Source organism: Globicephala melas, chromosome 16 (genome assembly GCF_963455315.2).
Source record: "Globicephala melas chromosome 16, mGloMel1.2, whole genome shotgun sequence".
NCBI classification, from domain to species: Eukaryota; Metazoa; Chordata; class Mammalia; order Artiodactyla; family Delphinidae; genus Globicephala; species Globicephala melas.
This window is the reverse complement of record NC_083329.1, coordinates 49,172,588-49,193,342: the sequence shown is the minus strand read 5'-3', so window position 1 is coordinate 49,193,342 and position 20,755 is coordinate 49,172,588. Positions and strand designations below refer to the sequence as shown.

At 43.4% G+C, this 20,755-nt stretch overlaps 1 protein-coding gene across 5 annotated transcripts in view; it reads right to left on the bottom strand.

Annotated features, from left to right (window-relative positions):
- Positions 1-15,803: 15,803 nt before the first annotated feature.
- The window catches only part of GRID1 (glutamate ionotropic receptor delta type subunit 1), a 671,373-nt gene continuing 666,421 nt past the window's right edge, over positions 15,804-20,755 (bottom strand). For 3 of the 5 annotated variants that reach the window (XM_060286217.1, XM_030862795.2, XM_060286218.1), the window contains exon 16: positions 15,804-16,457. In XM_060286217.1, coding sequence (XP_060142200.1) covers positions 16,029-16,457 — 429 coding nt within the window. In that variant the 3' untranslated portion in view covers positions 15,804-16,028. The remainder of the gene's footprint in view (positions 16,458-20,755) is intronic. The other 2 variants (XM_060286219.1, XM_030862796.2) reach the window with 1 other exon arrangement.

Here is a 20,755-nt window from a genome sequence, read left to right as displayed (position 1 = left end):
CAAAACCTATGGGATGCAGCAAAAGGGAAGATTATGGCTATACAAGCCTACCTCAAGAAACAAGAAAAAGCTCAAATAAACAATCTAACCTTACACCTATAGGAACTAGAGAAAAAAGAACAAACAAAACCAAAAGTCAGCAGAAGGAAAGAAATCATAAAGATCAGGGTGGAAATAAAAGAAATACAAACAAGGAAAACCATAGCAAAGAGCAATAAAACTAAAAGCTGGTTTTTTGAGATTAACAAAATTGGTAAACCTTTAGCCAGACTCATCAAGAAAAAGAGGACTCAAATCAATAAAATTAGAAATGAAAATGGAGAACTTACAACAGACACTACAGAAATACAAAGCATCCTAAGAGACTACTATAAGCAACTCTATGCCAATAAAATGGACAACCTGGAAGAAATGGGCAAATTCTTAGAAAGGTATAAACTTCCAAGACTGACCAGAATAAATAGAAAATATGAGGAGACTAACCACAAATAATGAAATTGAAACTGTGATTAAAAAGTTTCCAACAAACAAAAGTCCAGGACCAGATGGCATCACAGGTGAATTCTACCAAACATATAGAGAATAGCTAACACCCAACCTTCTCAAACTCTTCCAAAAAATTGCAGAGGAAGGAACAATCCCAAACACTTTCTATGAGGCCCCCATCACCTTGATACCAAAACCAGACACAGATAATACCAAAAAAGAAAATTACAGACCAATATCACTGGTGAATATAGATGCAAAAATCCTCAACAAAATACTAGCAAACAGAATCCAACAACACATTAAAAGCATCATACACCATGATCAAGTGGGATTTATCCCAGGGATGCAAGGATTCTTCAATATACACAAATCAATCAGTGTGATACACTATATGAACAAATTGAAGAATAAAAACCATATGATCATCTCAATAGATGCAGAAAAAGCTTTTGACAAAATTCAACACCAATTTATGATAAAAACTCTCCAGAGTGTGGGCATAGAGGGACTCTACCTCAACACAATAAACACCATATATGACAAACCCACAGCAAACATCATTCTCAATGGTGAAAAACTGAAAGCATTTCTTCTAAGATCAGGAACAGGACAAGGATGTCCACCCTCGCCACTATTATTCAACATAATTTTGGAAGTCCTAGCCATGGCAATCGGAGAAGAAAAAAAAATAAAAGGAATACAAATTGGAAAAGAAGAAGTAAAACTGTCACTGTTTGCAGATGACGTGATACTATACAGAGAGAATCCTAAAGATTCCACCAGAAAACTACTAGAGCTAATCAATGAATTTGGTAAAGTTGCAGGATATAAAATTAATGCACAGAAATCTCTTGCATTCCTATACACTAATGATGAAAAATCTGAAAGAGAAATGAAGGAAACACTCCCATTTACCACTGCAATAAAAAGAATAAAATACCTAGGAATAAACCTACGTAGGGAGACAAAAGACCTGTATGCAGAAAACTATCAGACACTGATGAAAGAAATGTTCTTTTATTGGAAGAATCAATATTGTGAAAATGACTATACTACCCAAAGCAATCTACAGATTCGATGTAATCCCTATCAAATTACCAATGGCATTTTTTACTGAACTAGAACAAAAAATCTTAAAATTTGTATGGAGACACAAAAGACCCCGAATAGACAAAGCAGCCTTGAGGGAAAAAAACGGAGCTGGAGGAATCAGATTCCCTGACTTCAGACTACACTACAAAGTTACAGTAATCAAGACAATATGGTACTGGCACAAAAACAGAAATATAGATCAATGGAACAGGATAGAAAACCCAGAGATAAACCCACGCACCTATGGTCAACTCATGTATGACAAAGGAGACAAGGATATACAATGGAGAAAAGACAGCCTCTTCAATAAGTGGTGCTGGGAAAACTGGACAGCTACATGTAAAAGAATGAAATTAGAACACTCCCTAACACCATACACAAAAATAAACTCAAAATGGACTAGAGACCTAAATGTAAGACCGGGCACTATAAAACTCTTAGAGGAAAACAGGAAGAACACTCTTTGACATATATCACAGCAAGATCTTTTTTGATCCGCCTCCTAGGGGAATGGAAATAAAAACAAAAATAAACAAATGGGACCTAATGAAACTTAAAAGCTTTTGCAAAGCAAAGGAAACTACAAACAAGATGAAAAGACAACCCTCAGAATGGAAAAAATATTTGCAAATGAATCAACGGACAAATGATTAATCTCCAAAATATATAAACAGCTCATGCAGCTCAATATTAAAAAAAACAACCAACCCAATCCAAAAATGTTCAGAAGAACTAAACTGTCATTTCTCCAAAGAAGACATACAGACTGCCAACAAACACATGAAAGAATGCTCAACATCATTAATCATTAGAGAAATGCAAATCAAAACTATAATGAGGTATCACCTCACACCAGTTAGAATGGGCATCATCAGAAAATCTACAAACAACAAATGCTGGAGAGGGTGTGGAGAAAAGGGAACCTTCTTGCACTGTTGGTGGGAATGTAAATTGATACAGCCACTATGGAGAACAGTATGGACGTTCATTAAAAAACTAAAAATAGAATTTACCATATGACACAGCAATCCCACTACTGGGCATATACCCAGAGAAACCCATAATTCAAAAAGACACATGCACCCCAATGTTCATTGCAGCACTATTTACAATAGCCAGGTCATGGAAGCAACCTAAATGCCCATCGACAGACGAATGGATAAAGAAGATGTGGTACATATATACAATGGAATATTAGTCATAAAAAGGCATGAAATTGGGTCATTTGTAGAGACGTGGATGGATCTAGAGACTGTCATACAGAGTGAAGTAAGTCAGAAAGAGGAAAACAAATATTGCATATTAATGCATTAATGTGGAACCTAGAAAAATGGTACAGGTGAACCGTTTTGCAGGGCAGAAATTGAGACACAGACGTTGAGAACAAATATATGGACACCAAGGGGGGAAAGCAGTGGCGGATGGCGGTGGTGGTGTGATGAACTGGGAGATTGGGATTGATATGTCTACACTGATGTGTATAAAATGGATGACTAATAAGAACGTGCTGAATAAAAAAATAAATAAAATTAAATTTAAAATATTAACAAAAAATGCTGTATAAAAATGGAATTGTAACTTGAAAAAAAGCTCTCATAAGCCATAGGAAAGGACGAAAAAGTAAAAGGAAACAAAGAAATGGAAAAGAGAGAGAGAAGATAGAGAAAAAGAAATGATGGACTTAAGCCCTAGCAAACGTATAATTATAATAAAGGAGAAATGCTTGCAGAGTAGATTTTAAAATATAACCCAATTATATGCTGTTTATTTTTTTTAAGCTACAAAAATAATGATGTAGGCAAGTTGAGGGTAAAAGAATGGAAAAGTTATATCATGTATACATTAATCAAAGGAAAGCAGCTGTGCATATGTTATTATCAGATAAAGTAGATTCAGAGCAAAGAAATTTATTACCAGAGACAGACAGGGACATAATATGATTTAAAAAGGATCAATCCACCAGGATGTCATAGAAATCCTAAAGATATATGTGTATTAACAAAAAAATAGAGCTGCAACATATGTGAAGAAAAACTGATAGAACTGAAAGGAAAAATAGACGAATCCACAATTATAGTTGTAGACTCTAATATGCCTCTCTCCACAATCAATACAGCAACTAAACAAAAAAATCAGCAAGGAAATGGAAGAGCCTAAAAACATGGTCAATCAACAAGATTTAATCAACATGTATAGAACACCTCCCCCAACAACAACAGAATGCACATTATTTTCAAGTTACTGTAAAACATATATCAAGATAGACCATAAAAATATCTTCGGCTATAAAATAATCTTCGACACATTTTTAAAAATTGAAACCATACAGAGTGTGTTCTTTGACTACAAGAGTCAAACTAGAAATCGATAACGTAAATATAACAAGAAAATTTCCAAACACTTTGAAACGAAATAATATACTTCTAAATAAACCAAAGATCCAAGAGAAAATCTCTAGCAAAATTTTTTAAAAATTCATTGAATTGGAAAATCAAAACAGAGGAAGCAGTGCTAAGAGAAAAAAATTAACACTAAATACATACACTAGAAAGAGGAAAAGTCTCAAAACAATGTAAGTCTCCACCTCAAGAACCCAGAGGGGGAAAAATACCCCACAACACGGCTTCCCTGGTGGTGCAGTGGTTGAGAATCTGCCTGCCAATGCAGGGGACACGGGTTCGAGCCCTGGTCTGGGAAGATCCCACATGCCGCGGAGCAACTAGGCCCGTGAGCCACAACTACTGAGCCTGCGCGTCTGGAGCCTGTGCCCCGCAACAAGAGAGGCCGCGATAGTGAAAGGCCCGTACACGGCGATGAAGAGTGGCCCCCGCACCGCGATGAAGAGTGGCCCCTGCTTGCTGCAACTAGAGAAAGCCCTTGCACGAAATGAAGACCCAACAAAGCCAAAAATAAATAAATAATCCTTTAAAAAAAAACCCACAACAATCAACAGGAAGGAAACAACAAAGAAAATAACAGAAATAAATAACATTGCATACAGAAAAGCAGATAATCAATGAAACCAAGATCTGGTTCTTTGAGAGGATCAATAAAACTGACAAATCTCTAGCAACACTGACAAAAATGAAAAGACACAAATTACCAATATCAGGAATAAAACCGAAGATATCACTACAGACCCTGTCAACTTCAAAAGGATAAAAAGGGAATAATATAAGTAACTCTACAAAACATCATTTGACAACTTCGGTGTAATGGATCAATTCCTCAAAAAGCAAAAATTATTACAGTTCATCCAATATGAAACATAATTTTAATGGACAATTAATGAAATTGAATTTTCTTCTTTTTTTCTGGCTGCCTTGTGTCTTTGTTGCTGTTGCAGCAACGAAGCCTTCGTTGCAGGCTTTCTCTAGTTGCGGCAAGCGGGGGCTACTTTTCGTTGCAGTGCGCGGGCTTCTCATTGCGGTGACTTCTCTTGTTGCAGAGCATGGGCTCTAGGTGCGCGGGCTTCAGTAGTTGTGGCACGTGGCCTCAGTACTGTGGCTTGCAGGCTCTAGAGCACAGGCTCAGTAGTTGTGGCACACGGGCTTAGTTGCCCCATGGCATGTGGGAACTTCCCGGACCAGGGCTCGAACTTGTGCCCCCTGCACTGACAGGCAGATTCTTAACCACTGCATCACCAGGGAAGTCCTGAAATTGATTTTTTAATTTAACTATCACCCCCCCAAAATGCAGACCCAGAAGATTTCACTGATGAATTCTATCAAATATTTAAGATGAATTAATACCCATTGTACACAATCACTCCCAGAAAACAGTACTAATTAATTTTATGAAGCTACTGTTACCTGATACCAAGACAAAACAGAGACAGAACCAAAACCAAAACCCAAAAACAAAAGCCTACAGGTATATTTATCCCTTAAAGATAAATACAAAATCCTTAAAAATATATTAGTATATAAAATTCAGCAAAGTATTGAAAGAATTATACTATTACGAGTGAGGTTTTTCCTGGGATTTAAGGATAGATCAGTATTTGAAAATTAATCAATGCAATCTACCATATTAAATAGTTAAAGGGGAAAAAAAATCATGCACTCATATGAGTCAAGGCAGAAAAAGCATTTGGTTAAATTCAACACCCACGACAAAAAAACTCAGGAAGGAGATTGGCCAAGATGGTAGAAAGACCCTAGCTCACCTTCTTCCAGGAACACACCACAATTGAGGCAGGAAGACAAGAGCACAACCATTTTGGAAAAGGGGAATGGCCTTGGGCAAAACAGGCCTTGCAAGCTAAAGAGCAAAGGCCTTGAGGGCCTGAGTCCCAGAGACAAAAACCATGCTTGCAGGAATAAAAGATTAACTTTATCTCTGCTACACTAACAAGTATACTTAGTTGCCAAGAGACAGGTTCAACTATAAATTTTAACCTTATCTATTCCTGTGCTTTCTTGCAGAAAATTTTCATGCATTTCTTTCTGCTCATAGAAACGCTCCCTATTCCTGACAGGCACCACGGAGCCACCTGCTGCTAATCACAGGTGTGAGGATTTAGGGAAATTATCAGTGATCATGACACAAACCCTCCCCCTCTAGTTATAAAAGCAACTCGCCCTTTCTACTTGGGGAGCTGGTACTTTTTTTTTCTGCCTTCTCTTTTGTGCATCTGCTATCTCTTTTAGTAAAAAGCTTTGCTTGCCTAAGAGTCTTGTGGAAGTGATATTTATTTCTACGATGTTGCTCTCCAAGAATCTGGAAAGGGCCCCGTAACATACCCACAACTATCTGCAAGACAGACATCAATGAAAAAGACCAGAATCTACCAGAAAAGATCTTTTATAACTAAAGACACAAAGGACCCACAATGAGACCAGCAGGAAGGGTGGACTCCAGATATAATCAAGTCCCATATCCCCAGGCAGGCAACCCACACACTGGAGAATAATTATAGTGCAGAGGTTCTCCCACAGGAATGAGAATTCTGAGCCCCACGTTGGGCTCCCCAGTCTGGGAGTCCTGCACCGTGAAGACAAGCCCCCAGAGCATTTGGCTTTGAAGGCCAGCGGGGCTTAACGTTGGGAGCCCCACAGGGGCCAGCGTGGGGGGGGATAAGGGGGTGTAAATAGAGACTTCACTCTTAAAGGGCGCACACAAAACCTCACGTGCACCAGGACCCAGGACAAAAGCAGTAAGTTGATAGGCGCCTGGGCTGGACCTACCTGCTGGTCCAGAAGAGTCTCCCAGTTGAAAGAGGGGGTGGCTCACGCTGGAGAGAAAGACGCTGGCGGCAGCCATACTTCGGAACTTTCTTCCGCGTGAAAGCCGGTACTGGCTGCGCTTTCGTGGGCTCCTCCGTTTAGCTCATTAGCGCTAAAACCTGGCGCCACCGAACAGCCTGTGCCGGGACACCTCAGGCCAAACAACTAACGGGGCAGGGTCACAACCCTAGCCATCAGCTGACGGGCTGCCTAAAGACTTTCTGGCCTGGTCACCTTGGGACACGCTCCTAGATACAGCCCAGCCAGTATACTAGAGGGCCAAGGGTCAGCTCCGCCCACCAGTGGGCGGGCAACAGCCCCAAAGTTTTCTGGATCCTGACTCCACCCACCTGTGAGCCAGCACTAGCCCCGGGGCTCTCAGGTGTTCGCAGTCAGACCCCTCACGACCAGGCTCCACTAACCAGCAGCCGGCAGCATCCCCACAAGGTAAGACCTAGCAACCAACCGGACTAGGGGCCACCCAAGCCTACCAGACCACCCGCATAGTCAGCCTGTCACAACAGAAGGCCGCCCGCCCTCAGCCCTCTTAGGGGGAATCCCTAGAGCATATAGCTCGGGTGACGAGAGTGAATGGGCTGCTAGGACGCATAGGACATCTCCTACAGAAGGCCACTTCTTCAAAGTCAAGAAACATAACTAACCCATCACATACATAAAAATACAAAAACACTCAGGAAAACAGGGATAGAAACTTTTCCCACTTGATAAAGAACATCTACCAAAAAAAATCTACACCTAACATTATACTTAATGGTCAAAAAACCAGGAACAAAGAAAGAATGCCCATACAGATGGTAGTTTCTTATAAAACCAAAATGTAGCTATCACAGCGACTGCAAGCCAGCAATTGCACTCCTGGATTTTTATCCCATAAAAATGAATACTTAGGTTCACATTAAAATCTGTACATGTGTGTCTGTATAGCAGGTTTATTTGTAACAGGCAAAAACTGTGAGCATTCAGATGTCCTTTAATGGGTGAATAGTTAAAATAACAGTGGTATATCCATTGCTGAGTCATGAACTCAGCAATAAAATGTATCAAATATTAATACACAAAACAACTTGGAAGAATCTCTAGAGAATTATGCTGAGTGATGAAAGCCAATCCCCAAAAGTTACATACGGCATTATTCCACATATGTAACATTCTTGAAATGACAAAATTGTGGAAACGGAGGAAAGATTAGTGGTTGCCAGGAGCTAAGAAGAGGCATAGGAAAGTGGATGTGGCTAGCCATCAGCTGACAGGCTGCCTAAAGACTTTCTGGCCTGGCCACCTTGGGACACGCCCCTAGATACAGCCCAGCCTACCAGCTACCAATAGCTGTGGCTATTGTTCTCTTCAAGAAGAATACAAAGAGTCCTGCGATGGTGAAAATGTGTTCTATTTTGGCTGTACTGATGTCCGTATCCTAGGTGTGATGCTGTACTATAGTTTTGCAACATGTCACCATTAGAGGAAACTGACTAAAGGGTCATTGGATCTCTTTGTATTATTTCTAACAACTACATAGTCTATAATTGTATCAAAAAAATTTTAAGTTTAATTTTAAAAATGTTGAGAGGGGAGAGGAGGCATGTTCATGCATTTCTTTTTTTTTTTAACATCTTTATTGGAGTATAATTGCTTTACAATGGTGTGTTAATTTCTGCTTTATAACAAAGTGAATCAGTTATACATACACATATGTTCCCATATCTCTTCCCTCTTGCATCTCCCTCCCTCCCACCCTCCCTATCCCACCCCTCTAGGTGGTCACAAACCATGCATTTCTAAAATGTGAACAGTTTCTGGGGAAAATGAAGATTGAATTGGTCAGATGGTCCTAGTAGAATTTTCAGGTCTCCTTGAGACTGGTGATCATGAATTTATAAGGACAGCGATCTGCTCTGCTGTGCAGCTTACGTCACCTGTGCTCCACTGTCTGGGTGTAGGAATAGAGAAAATAGGTGGTTGGGTTTATTCAGGGTACAGGTGTCACTGAACAGGTGCAACAGTAATAGGAAATGAAGGGTAATGTTTCTCAAATCCATCTCTGTCCTTTCCATCCTCCCCTGCTGCTGCCTCAGCTCAGAATCCTGTTCTCACTCTCTGAGCTATGGCCAGCACCTCCTCAGGATCCTGCTACCTTTTGTTCCCATCCTACCACTTCATCCACTGCTAGAGAGAGCCTTAGGAAAAAGTCAGCACCCCCAGGTGACTTGACTTGACTTGACTTTTAACTGCTTAAGTTCCCTGGAGGCTCCTCATTACCTGGGAGGCACTTTATCAGAAGTTCAAACTGCTTTGGCCCTTCAGAGCTTATCCCTGACTTCCTCTTCCAGGCCCCCCACCAGTTCCCAATTCCCAGCCACAAAGAACTCAGCATCCCCACATCCATGATAGCTAGAGTGACCACATAATTTACCCCTCTAACTGAAGTGTATTAGTAACTCTGTTAGAACAATAAGCATAAACCGAGACAGTGTCTGGCAGATGAGGATGTCAGGTCATCCTCATTTTAGTCTTACCACAGTATACTTTGATATCTCCGTAGGAATTTCTATGCATCTCTCCATCCCCAGAAGAACATGGTGCCCTGCACGTTCTTCTGTTTGGTAAATATTTACCACCTCTCCTGGCCCTTGTCAAAAATATATGTAGAATTAAAATAATACAAGGTGGGAAATAAAATAATAAATTGAATTAAAGTGTTTTAAGGTGCTGACTTTGTCTTGGACATGGTAAAAATACATATTTATATCTTTAGGGTAATTCCTTTAAGAATATAGAGGATATAAAAATGTATAACCAACATGCTAGCAGAGACAAAGATATTGAATGACAAAGCATTATTTTGACTACAAAGTAGGCCAAAAAAGAAGATAATTAACATAGAACAAGAGGGACAAATAGAAAAATAAATAAATAAATAAGATTGTACATCTAACCCAAATGAATCAGCACGTACATTGAATGCAAATGGACTAGTTACTGCAATTAAAGATTTTAAGAAATATACCAAATTAAACACAGACCTCCCCCCCCACACACACACATTTACACAGAACTTTAATCTGCTTACAGATGTCACACCTTAAATATAAGCACACAGAAAAGTTGAAAGTAAGGAATGGAGAGGTGTCAATTTTCCCCAGATTTATTTCTGGATTCAATGCAGTTGAATCAATGCAGCGTGTACCTGGCCTAGACTCTGTGGGTAGGAATAACCCTGTTAGCCCAGGCTAGCCACGTCCACAGCAGGGGTGCAAAAGCAGATACTCACCAACACACCTGAGGCCACTGGAGAGGAAGCAGCAGATGCAGAAGCTGAGGGACCTTGTGGGGCTGGCTCCCCCATACCTTGGGACAGAGAAGGCCAGCACAGGTCCAGTGGCTGAGAGACAGCGGGTGTGCTCCCTACCGAGGGAGAGCCAGCTGTGCTGGCAGGAACGTGTGCTCAAGACTGAGACAGATGAGGAAATAGGCATCCCAGCACTATCACTTACCAGCTTGGGGACCATGCCTTTTTGAGTCTCACCTTCCCTTTCCACAAATTTTGGATAATAATTTTTACTTCGCAGCACTGATCTGAGAATGAAAAGGCATTTGTATGCAAAGGGTAGAGTACAGTCCCTGGAACACTATAGAGGCAGACCTCGTTTTATTGTATTTCACTTAACTTTATTGTACTGTGCAGATATTGCGTTGGCTATAAATTAAAAGTTTGTGGCATCCCTGTGTCAAACACGTCTGTTGGCACCATTTTCCCAACAGCACTTGCTTACTTCACGTCTCTGTGTCACATTTTGGTAATTCTCACAATATTTCAAATTTTGTCATCATTATTGTATTTGTTAGAGTGACCTGTGATCAGTGATCTTTGATGTCGCTATTGCACTTTGATGTTATGACTCCCTGAAGGCTCAGATGATGGTTAGCATTTTTTAGCAATAAAGTATTTTTAATTAAGGTATGTACATTGTTTTCTTAGACATAATGCTATTGCACATTTAGTAGACTACAATATAGTGTAAACATAACTTTTATATGCAATGGGAAATTCGTGTGACTTGTTTTATTGTGATATTCACTTTATTGCAGTGGTCTGGAACCAAACCTGCAGTATCTCTGAGGTCTGCCTATACCTCATGTCTATTCTTATATGGAAACAATTAGATGCCTTGGAGAATGCTTGAGATTTCTTTGCATAGTTCAAGGATTTGGGTTGAAAATCCGAAGGATTTCAGAATAATGGTTTGGTTACAGTTCACTGCACACTGGGCCACCTGGCCAGAGAGAAGCCACTTTGCAGGAAATGCGTCTCCCTCCACAGCGGCTGATTTCCGAACACCACTTGGCTGATGGTTGCATTGAGACTGCGCACTGGGCAGAAAAGCTCTGAAATAGCCTCTTTCTTCCCTGGACTCTGTTTCCTAGATCTGAGGAGCAGGACCTGCTTTCATCACCTAAGTGCATTGCTGTGTGCTTTTAAACTCTATATGCCTGCGCCTGCAATGGTGAGTGTGCGTGCGTGGACCTCAGTGTGCCTGTGTACCCTTATTGTGTTTGTTGGTAAGTCTCAGTGTGTTGGTGGCTATTTTGTTTCCCTCTGAGCTTGGATACCTGGTTGTCCCTAACAACTGTATGCTTGAATCTGCCAGCAACTGAGCCCTCCCAGAGACACATTTGACTGATCACCCTGGTGCTCCCTCTTCCAGATCCTGGCCATTGACCATTGCAAATTTCTGTAGCAGGAATTTTATTTTTCTTGCTGTGGAGAGACCCTCTCCTTTCTCTGGAGCTCAGCACCCAATATCAAGCATTTGCTAGAGGGAGGGTCTGATATCACTGACAATTGTCCCTTCCTCCCTTGTAGGAGGTGACTATTAGCTCACCTGATTTATCTGGAACGTGTGCACTTCTCTCATAAATAATCCCTCTGACTATATACCAATGGGAGGGAAAAAAAAGACAATAATTAAAGTTATTGGCACAGGAAATTGTTACCTATCTGAAGTTTCCTGGTATGAAGGGTAAGAGTAATAAGGATCAAGCATAATTTCATTTATTAAAAGCAACTAATAGTATGAAATAAAATAATATTTTAGATGTAAAACATGTCACATTAGGAACAGAGATTCTCTTTTATTGTGTTCATAACCAGGGAAGGTCAGTTAAAATATTTTGAAATTTTATCTAATCTTGTGTTGCCAAAGCTAGGAGAGCAAAACAAAGCTTTTGTTAAGACATAGATGCTAATTCATGAGCACTCACCTGTGGGAGTGAAAGGTGAGTTTCTCTAGAAAGTTTCCTGCAATGAAGGCAGAGGCCTGTGAGTAAGTAACCCCTTAGTCTTGGAAGCATATTGTCACATAGAGACCCAGGTTTTCCATGGGACCTTGCCCACCCCTATGATGACAAAATGAGAAGGCACAGACCAGAGGAACGGAATATTCCTTCCATGTGATCGTGGCCTTTAGGGTCAGTGGTCTTTTCTTCCTTTATGTGTCCTTTGTCTTCTTTCAGCGCTTGAAAAGACAAGATTAAGTATGGAATTCATTTCGCCTTGGCACGATTTAGAAGGATCTGGAATTTAGGAACTGGGCAGCTTTTTCTTAAGAAAATAGAACACTTTGGGATTCCTGTCCAGATCCATTGTCTGTCCAGATGACCTGGGAATGCCTGAGGGTTCTCTGACTCCCTGCCCCCAGCCTTTGGAGCCTGCACCCAACACTGGAGAAGCCTCTCATTGGTGCGGGGACAAAAGGGCAAGGGCCAGACAGGCTCCTTTCAGTGCCTAAAAGTTGAAAACTTGATCATGAAGACCAAACTCCTTAGGTCAGTCCTCTTTGGCCCAAGGCTGGCAGTGGAGCTGTTTCTCCTGCAAAGGCATAAAAGTCAGAGGGGAACCTTGTGATGCAAAAGATAGGTCTGGAGAGCATATGAATCTGGAGGTCCAGGGCCCAGGCTGGTGATCCTGGGGCCGTAGAGATGACTGGGCATATGGATGTTCACTGGAAAATGGTACCCACAGACCCTCTGAGGGCCAAATATTGAGAAGGCAAGCTGTGGGTCCTCAAAGAATGACAGACCCTTAGCCCGAAGGCCAAAGCACAAGGAAGCAACTTCTCCAAGGTCAGAGTGGATGTAGAGATGAGAGAAGAAACAAAGCCACCCAACTCTTAAAAGGATGTTCATTCCACAAGGCCATGGGAACACTTCCCTATGGAGTGTGGCCCAATTTTCTCCAAGGAGTTTTCCAAGAAGTCACATATCACAGGAAGCTGTTAGGTTAACCAAAGATTAGGATGACTTCTCAGCCTGCTCTCACATTGCTCCCCAGTCGGTGTGAGGGTGCTCTGTATACACACTGGGTGAGGAGGGCATGCCTCCACCCCTAGGCGTGTCTGAGGCCCACTTGGCCTACGAAGTTTCACTCACAACAGTCCACGCCAATGGGACAGAATCCAGCTGCTGCCCAGGAACAAGCAGATAGCATTCTTCCCCCACAGAAGAAGAGGATAGGGAGCAAAGTCAAGTTTTATTATTAAACAACTTTAATCCAAATGCTGATTATTATTTGCAGTGTCTGAAGGCACAAAATATACCTAAAATGTATGGAATAGTCTAAACAGAGTTATAAATCCAAAGAGCAAAGCGTGAAAAAAAGATACATTCTGAGCTGACACAGAAATCTGAGTTGGGAAGAATTTTTTTCTAGAGAATTTGCTTGAATATCAATCATTTCCCCTCATGCCAAGAATAGGAAATTTTAAAAAATAACATAAACATGGTGAAGAATAACACCATGAGGTGTTAATATTTTTTTATCAGCAAAATACCTTTCCCTCAAAGATCCACTTGCTCTCATCCTCTCTCTCTCCCCCTCTCTCTCTCTCTCTCTCTCTCTCTCACACACACACACACACACACACACACACACACAATCTCTCACCTCTCCCTGACACCCATTCAAAGCAAACTGTCTAAGAAGATACCCATGGTATATCCCAGAAGACAGATCATTTCAGGGAGAAAAACAAACAAAAAAAACCCGAAAAAAAAACAGACGTGGGTGTGAGATAAGGCAGTGAGACCAGAATTTGATTAAAAAAATAGAGAAATACATAGGAAAACTTGACCATCCAGGGCAGGACCCCTCAAAGTGCTGATGGAAAGAAAATGAAGCCCGTCCTCCCTCAGGGTAACCATTGCCCACCTAAGCTTCCCCATCTACATGCACACAGGTCTGGGCTCTACACGCTGTGACTGGAGAAATGTCAATGGATCTCCTTGGTAGCATGAATATCAGGCCATTCTCAGAATCCACAGATAAATAACATAATTGTAAACACTCTCCTCCCCAGAGTGTTTTTAGCTGACTGTGTGATGCAGCCACTCCTTACTGCTCAATCATGTCACATAGGACTTTGGGAAAGAAATCAATCCCAAGCTAGTTATCACCCTCATAACTACATCTCTGGAGTAATTCCACAGTGCTAGAGGAGAGGCAATCAATAGGACTTTGTATTTCTCCACGGCCACAGATCCAAGCTCTTAGCCCCCTGATTGCTGCTGGGAGAGGGAGCCCCACCCTTTCTGGTGCCAGATGTAGGCTGCGTTCACCACATTCTGGCAGGTTAGGAAAGCAGAATCACCTTCGTCTTCAGAAGAAGGGCTTGAAGGTACAGCTCACAGTACTCGAATTACTCTGCCCCTAGTGTTTTGCTTTGATTTTGTTTTTTCCCTCTCTCGTCCTATAGTTTAACTGCCCCAAAAAGGGCAGTGGAGGGAGGCAGGGCTGTCAGGTTGTCTTCGGCTTAAGAAACAGAGTTTGCTAGCAGGTTCACCAGCTCAAGGATAGGCCTGTGGATCTCAGAGACTATATGATGCCATCAGCCAGGAGGGCCCCTGCTATGGGCTACATCCCAGCTTGAGGGTTTGTGGTCTGGAGAAGGTGGCAAAGCAGGGTATGAGGGCTCATGCTGGGCTCCGGCCCTGTTTGGCAGACTGCCTGCAGTGTTTAAGACCCAGAGACATTCTTTTACTTTTGGGGCTACTTCCCTGGGGGCTGGGAATTACTTGTCTCCACATCACACAAAGTTATGCTGTTCTTTCTCTCAGAGCTAAGGCTTCCTCTTACCTGAACCAACATGATCCCTTTGATCTACTCTGGGCACTCCCATCACCTACAGCACTAGTCTGCTCACCTGGGGTACCTCCCTCCACTCCTCCAGCAGGATCCTTTTACCTGAAACCACGGGTCTCACATCCAAGGGAATATCCTCCCCCTCCCTGGCTTCTCATCCTCCCACCTCACCTGATCCACACATCACACCCCACATCTCCCTATCCCCACAGACAAGGCCAAGCCCACCTCTGCCCAGTCTCCAGAGGAAATGATGGGACCTACCCTCCTTCTCCCAGATTCCATCACTTGTTGATTCTTCCAATTAGGAAAAGAAAGTAAAAAACAAGGCCAACAGGATAAGCCTAGAGCATGTCGGCCTCAGAGCCCTCAGAGTCGGCTGCATTGGCCTGGTGCTTCTGTTGGGTCCACAGCACACTGTGACATGCAGTAGAGTGACCAAACAGGACTGTCCTGTGTCCCGGGAGCCTCCTCAGTCCCAGGCTGACTGGCACAGTTGATCACCCTACAGCACAGGGACCCAGGGGTCGGACCAGCGCTGACTTGAGGCTCACCCTTTATCGACCCGAGAGGACTAAGGGGAACCAAGGGCCAGGAGCGGAGGAACATGGCAGGAAACCATGGGACAGGGCAGCAAGCAGCAATTGGGGCTCCTCTAAAGGGACCGGCTGCTTACCTTCCTCTCTCCGCCAGCAGGGGACATCCTTATCTGATCGCCCCTCCTGCCCTCGCCCTCAGAAAGGCCCAGGAACAGGGGGCTTCTTTGGCACTTCAGAAGGATCACAAGTAATTTGCCTTTTTATTCATATAGAACAAAATTTACAAAGTCATTCATACAGTTTTTGTGTTTTTTTTTTTTTTACTGACTTCGAAAATTGGGAATATTCAAAATACACTTTTACCCCACTCCATTCTGTCATTATTTACACATATATACAAGAAAAATGAAAGAGTCTCTGTGTGTGTGTGCACGTGTGTGTGTGGCTTGTGGTGTTGTTTTCTGGTATTAAAAAGCTCTGCTGGTCGGGTGGGTGGATGGGTGGGCAGGAGGGCAGGCGGCGCGATCAGATGGAGGTGCCGTGGGAGGTGTCCAAGGCCTCCGGAAGGACGCCTCCAGGCACAGGCTGGAAGGACATGGGGATGGGGGTCTTCACGGGGCTCTGGCGGAACAGCCCCCCGTTGGGCGACCTGTGTTTGCACTGCATGGAGGGCATGGTGGCCGAACTGCTCAGTGGCAGAGGCAGGCTGCTGCTGGGCCCTGACGAGAGTGTCCGGCTAGTGCCATGGCTGCTTTGCTCCGGCAAGAAGGTGCTGACCGAGAGCTGCGTGTTCTGATACTCCCGCGCTGGCTCCAAGGCCTGGCTGGGAGCCAGGCCCCCCATCTCCAGGGCCGAGAGCTCAATGGACGCTGGGGAAATCTGCTTGTGAGCAATGTCTTCATCCATTAGACTGTTCATGCGCCGATGGACCTGCTCCAGATTCACTTCTTTGTCCTGCAGGGAAAGCACAGGAGGGTCAGGCCAAGCCCTAACAGGAGCCCCGACTGGCTTTCTGAAAACTCTGGGAGGCTGGAGACCCCAGGCCTGTTCAGCCTGCGGGGCACTGGGTGAGCATGCCCCCATTTCTCCCACCTCCCCTCAACTGCATGGCCAGCCCTGTTACCTGGGGTACCAGTAGCCTGGGACACTGCCCCCAGGTAGCAAAGACCCAGCAAGCAGGACTTGGCAGCATCTGCCACCTGCCCCCAACCCCCGCCCGCGCTCTGCTTAGAACGACTGTCACACCCAGAGGCAAGCCTTGGGAGAAGATGCTTTGAACAACTGGCGGAAACAGCAGGAGTCCCATGGGGATAACAGGGAATGGTCCTTGAGCTCCTAACGTGCCCCATGGATTTGCCATTTAGTGCTCATAATGCTCAAAAGACCTGGTGGGATCAACCCCACCTTACGCAAAAGGAGGCTTGGGTTCAGGAAGGTCAATGGCCTCCCAGATTCATAACCCCAGTGAGCGGCACAGGCAGCACGGGAAGCCCGGAGCATTCAAAATCTCCGGAGATGCCAGGAAGCGGGCACGTCCCCGTCTGGAGTCTCATGGCACCGGGGTCCTGGAGGATGGGGGCTGGGATGGTGAGGGAAGAGACTTCCCAGGGGTCAGCTGACTTTTCTGGTATCATGAGGGTTTGAGGCTGCCGAGATCTGTGACCCTCACACACCTGACTCTTTCTCCACATGGTGCACGGCGTCAAGGAAGTTGTTTTGTTTGTTCAGTTATCTATTTGCTTAAGAGAAGAAGCAGAACAAATATCACTGATATTTTGTCTACAGTGTCAGAATAAATCAAAGAGGCCAAACTACTTGAAAGCTCCTTAAAGAAAAAGACCATGTAATCTACTTCCTCAGTTTCTCCCCAGTGACCTGGGGTACAAAACCAGGTGTCCATGGAAGAGCCATGCCAGCCCCTCGGTGAGGTGTTGGAAGCTGCAGTCCTATTTTCAGGAGCATTAGTGCGGATGTGCCAGGCAAGGTTATCCCCACTGCCTGTGCTTCCCTGTTGTCAAACTGCATGAGCAATACCAAGTCAAAGCTCTGCTCCAAGACACAGCATCACAGGCTGTCTAATGTCAACATCCATAGAGCAGAGAGAGAAACCTGCCTCCTGCCCACCTTGTAGGGTTGTTAGAAATACCACGAAATGTAAAAGCCCTGAATGTACTTTCAAAAGTAAAAAGGAGACACACAAATCCAAGGGCCATTCCAGTGGCTGCTTTGGGCTCCTCTAAGGCTAGTGGGAGAGGGTATTCCCCAGGAAGAGGCAACCCTAAGTAACTGGCATGAGCTCCCCTCTCACAGGAGAGTACATGGGGTTGGTTACGTTTCATCCCATTAAGTCTCATTCCAGCCTACCTCAGGCAAGGAAGCTGTCTCTGCAGACCACTCCATGCTCCCTATCACCCTGGCGTGGAGAAGGCAGGACCACTGCTCTCTCCACAACTTTGTTGAGTTCATGACTAGCACACAGGGCTTGGCTTCTGGCGGGACACCTGCTGTCTTCCCCAGAACCTTTCCCAGAACAAGAAGACTGACAATACCCATACAACAATGAGGAACTCATTCGAGGCCAAGAGGAAACCTGAGGATAAGAAATCCAACTGGTCTGAGGGTGGAAGGCACTATGAGAAGTGGGTCATGTCATAATGGAAGCCACATCAGAAATCGTTGACATGGCCCCACGGGCAGAGCCAAGATTCCAGTGATCTGAAGCCGAAGCTCAGCAGAGCTCAGCTCACCGTTGCTGGGAGACTAGCTCCAAGTTAGGGACGCCTTTGGGTGGCAAGTATGATGGGTGAAATTGGGGCAAGTGGCTAGAGAGTACCAGGCCTTTACTTAGACTAAACACGGTGCATACAATGTCTTCCACTGACTCCTTCAACAGTCTGTAAAATGTTTAGCAAACGAAATCCAAGTTCTCTTCTTAATTAAGTTACAGCATGGTTGATCCAGCTCTGTGCAACCTTGCTCTTTTCCGTGTATCATTTCTATGCTTTGTTTCTATTCTTGAATATTAAACTATTTTTAATAGTTGTTAAAGTGTTATATCAGGCACTGGCTGTTTTACTGCTATCAAGCATCAATTCTCCCTTCCCAAGAAGACCATGATTTATCTTCCTTGGGGGAATCACTTTTTCCCCACTAGATAACAGTTTGGCAGTACCCTGCCTACCTGTAGCCAAAAGGCAGGACCGTGACCCAAGTAAGGACAAGAGAAATGGATCTGAATCCTGAACAAAGAGATAAAGAGACAGAAGATGGTTGACGGCCCATCCATGACAGCGGTAGTGCTTCAAGAAACTTTCTACTCTATGACCACCTCCTGGATTTTGCCTCCCAGCCCTCCAAACAAGCCTTGACTTCTGCCCATCACCGAGCATGCTTCTCCAGCCTTCTCATGGCTGCTGTGAGCTGCTGCTAAGCTTCTGATGCCCTGTTTCATGTGTGTCAGCCAAAGTCAGTGCCACAGCTGTGTTGGTAAATATTTGTATCTATGGGCTATTTTCATTTCAAAATACATGAAGGGCAGAAGACAGGTACCAGAAAGCCTGGAAGCTGGAGAAATTGAAGGAGAATTTCAGACACTTTTGAAGGTTAATAATATAAACTTCCCTTCTCTTTGCAGCCAGCCAAGCTCAAAGAATGGACGAGCCAAGGGCTGGCAGAGCCTTTAGCCTAAAGGAAAACTGATGACCAAGTGAGTGGTCCTGGGATCACTGGAAGAACTAGTTAGTTGCATAATCTTGCCTTTTTCTCCTTTCTATTTTCTTCTCAGGGCTGTAAGAATCCTTTTGAGGACAGAAATAAGTAGTTTAAGAGTAGACTAATTTGGAGTATGAAGCGAGTGTCTTGGTCTCAGCTGTGTTCACTCTAGATTCTGTCAGTTAAAGGAGAGGGCTTGGCCCCCTTTTTTATAGTCAATGGAACACTTGGCCAGGACAAGTGTTCAGATGCTCCCCATGTTTTGGGGGTCGACAGGTAGAGAATGAGAACTTCCTGTCAAAGAAGGCCAGAGGGAGACAGAGAGTTGAGAGTGGGAGCAAAGTGAAAGGAGCCCTCTTACCTAAAGCCAGGGAAACAGACATAAGGAAAGCTTTGTGGGAAGACCAACCAACCAAAATCTTCTGGAGAAATGGGAGCAAAAGAGGTCACCCTTTTGAGGAAATCCTTCACCAGTGAAGGACAAGGGACAGGAGGTTTGGGGGCAGTATTATAAAAGTGATAGGTCACAGGCATAATTATATAATAATCTAGCATAATTATCACAGCTCTGAGGGGTTGACCAGGTAGTACCAAAGCATCTAGAATAAAGACCAGCCCAGAGTGTGGATGTGGAGACAATCCGATACCCTAGAGTGCAGATTTTTGGAGGAAAAACTTGAATACATAGCATTTATTTTGTGTTTTTTTTAACATCTTTTTTTCCACTTATTATTAGCACTTGACATGAGATGGAGAAGAAGGAGGATGAAATTTGGAGCCAAAGGTTGAGATGTGAGTTTGGCTTCTGCTAAGACACACAATCTATCTGGGCCTCCATTCTCTCCCCTATAACAGGGCAGTTGTACTAAAATCTGCCTCCTAGGAGCCGGGTAAAGATCAGGGAAGATGGTGAATATAAAAGCAAATGTTGTGATAATTGTACAAATATTTAACAACGTTAATAATATTTGCTGCAATTGATAAGATTGAAAAATATTTCCCTAATCTTGCATACCTGACTCCTGAGGCCTTTCTAAGATGGGTTGCTTTTTTTTATTTTTATTGTATCATTCCCTATGTCATTTAAAAAAAATTTTATTGTAATTTTTTATACAGCAGGCTCTTATTAGTTAACTATTTTATACATATTAGTGTATAAATGTCAATCCCAATCTCCCAATTCATCACACCACCACCCCACAGCCACTTTACCCCCTTGGTGTCCATACGTTTGTTCCCTACATCTGTGTCTCTATTTCTGCCTTGCAAACCAGTTCATTGGTAGCATTTTTCTAGATTCCACATATATGAGTTAATATACAATATTTATTTTTCTCTTTCTGACTTACCTCACTCTGTATGACAGTCTCTAGGTCCATCCACGTCTCTACAAATGACCCAATTTCATTCCTTTTTAGGCTAAGTAATATTCCATTGTATATATGTACCACATTTTCTTTATTCGTCTGTCGATGGACATTCAGGTTGCTTCCATGACCTGACTATTGTAAATAGTGCTGCAATGAACATTGGGGTGCATG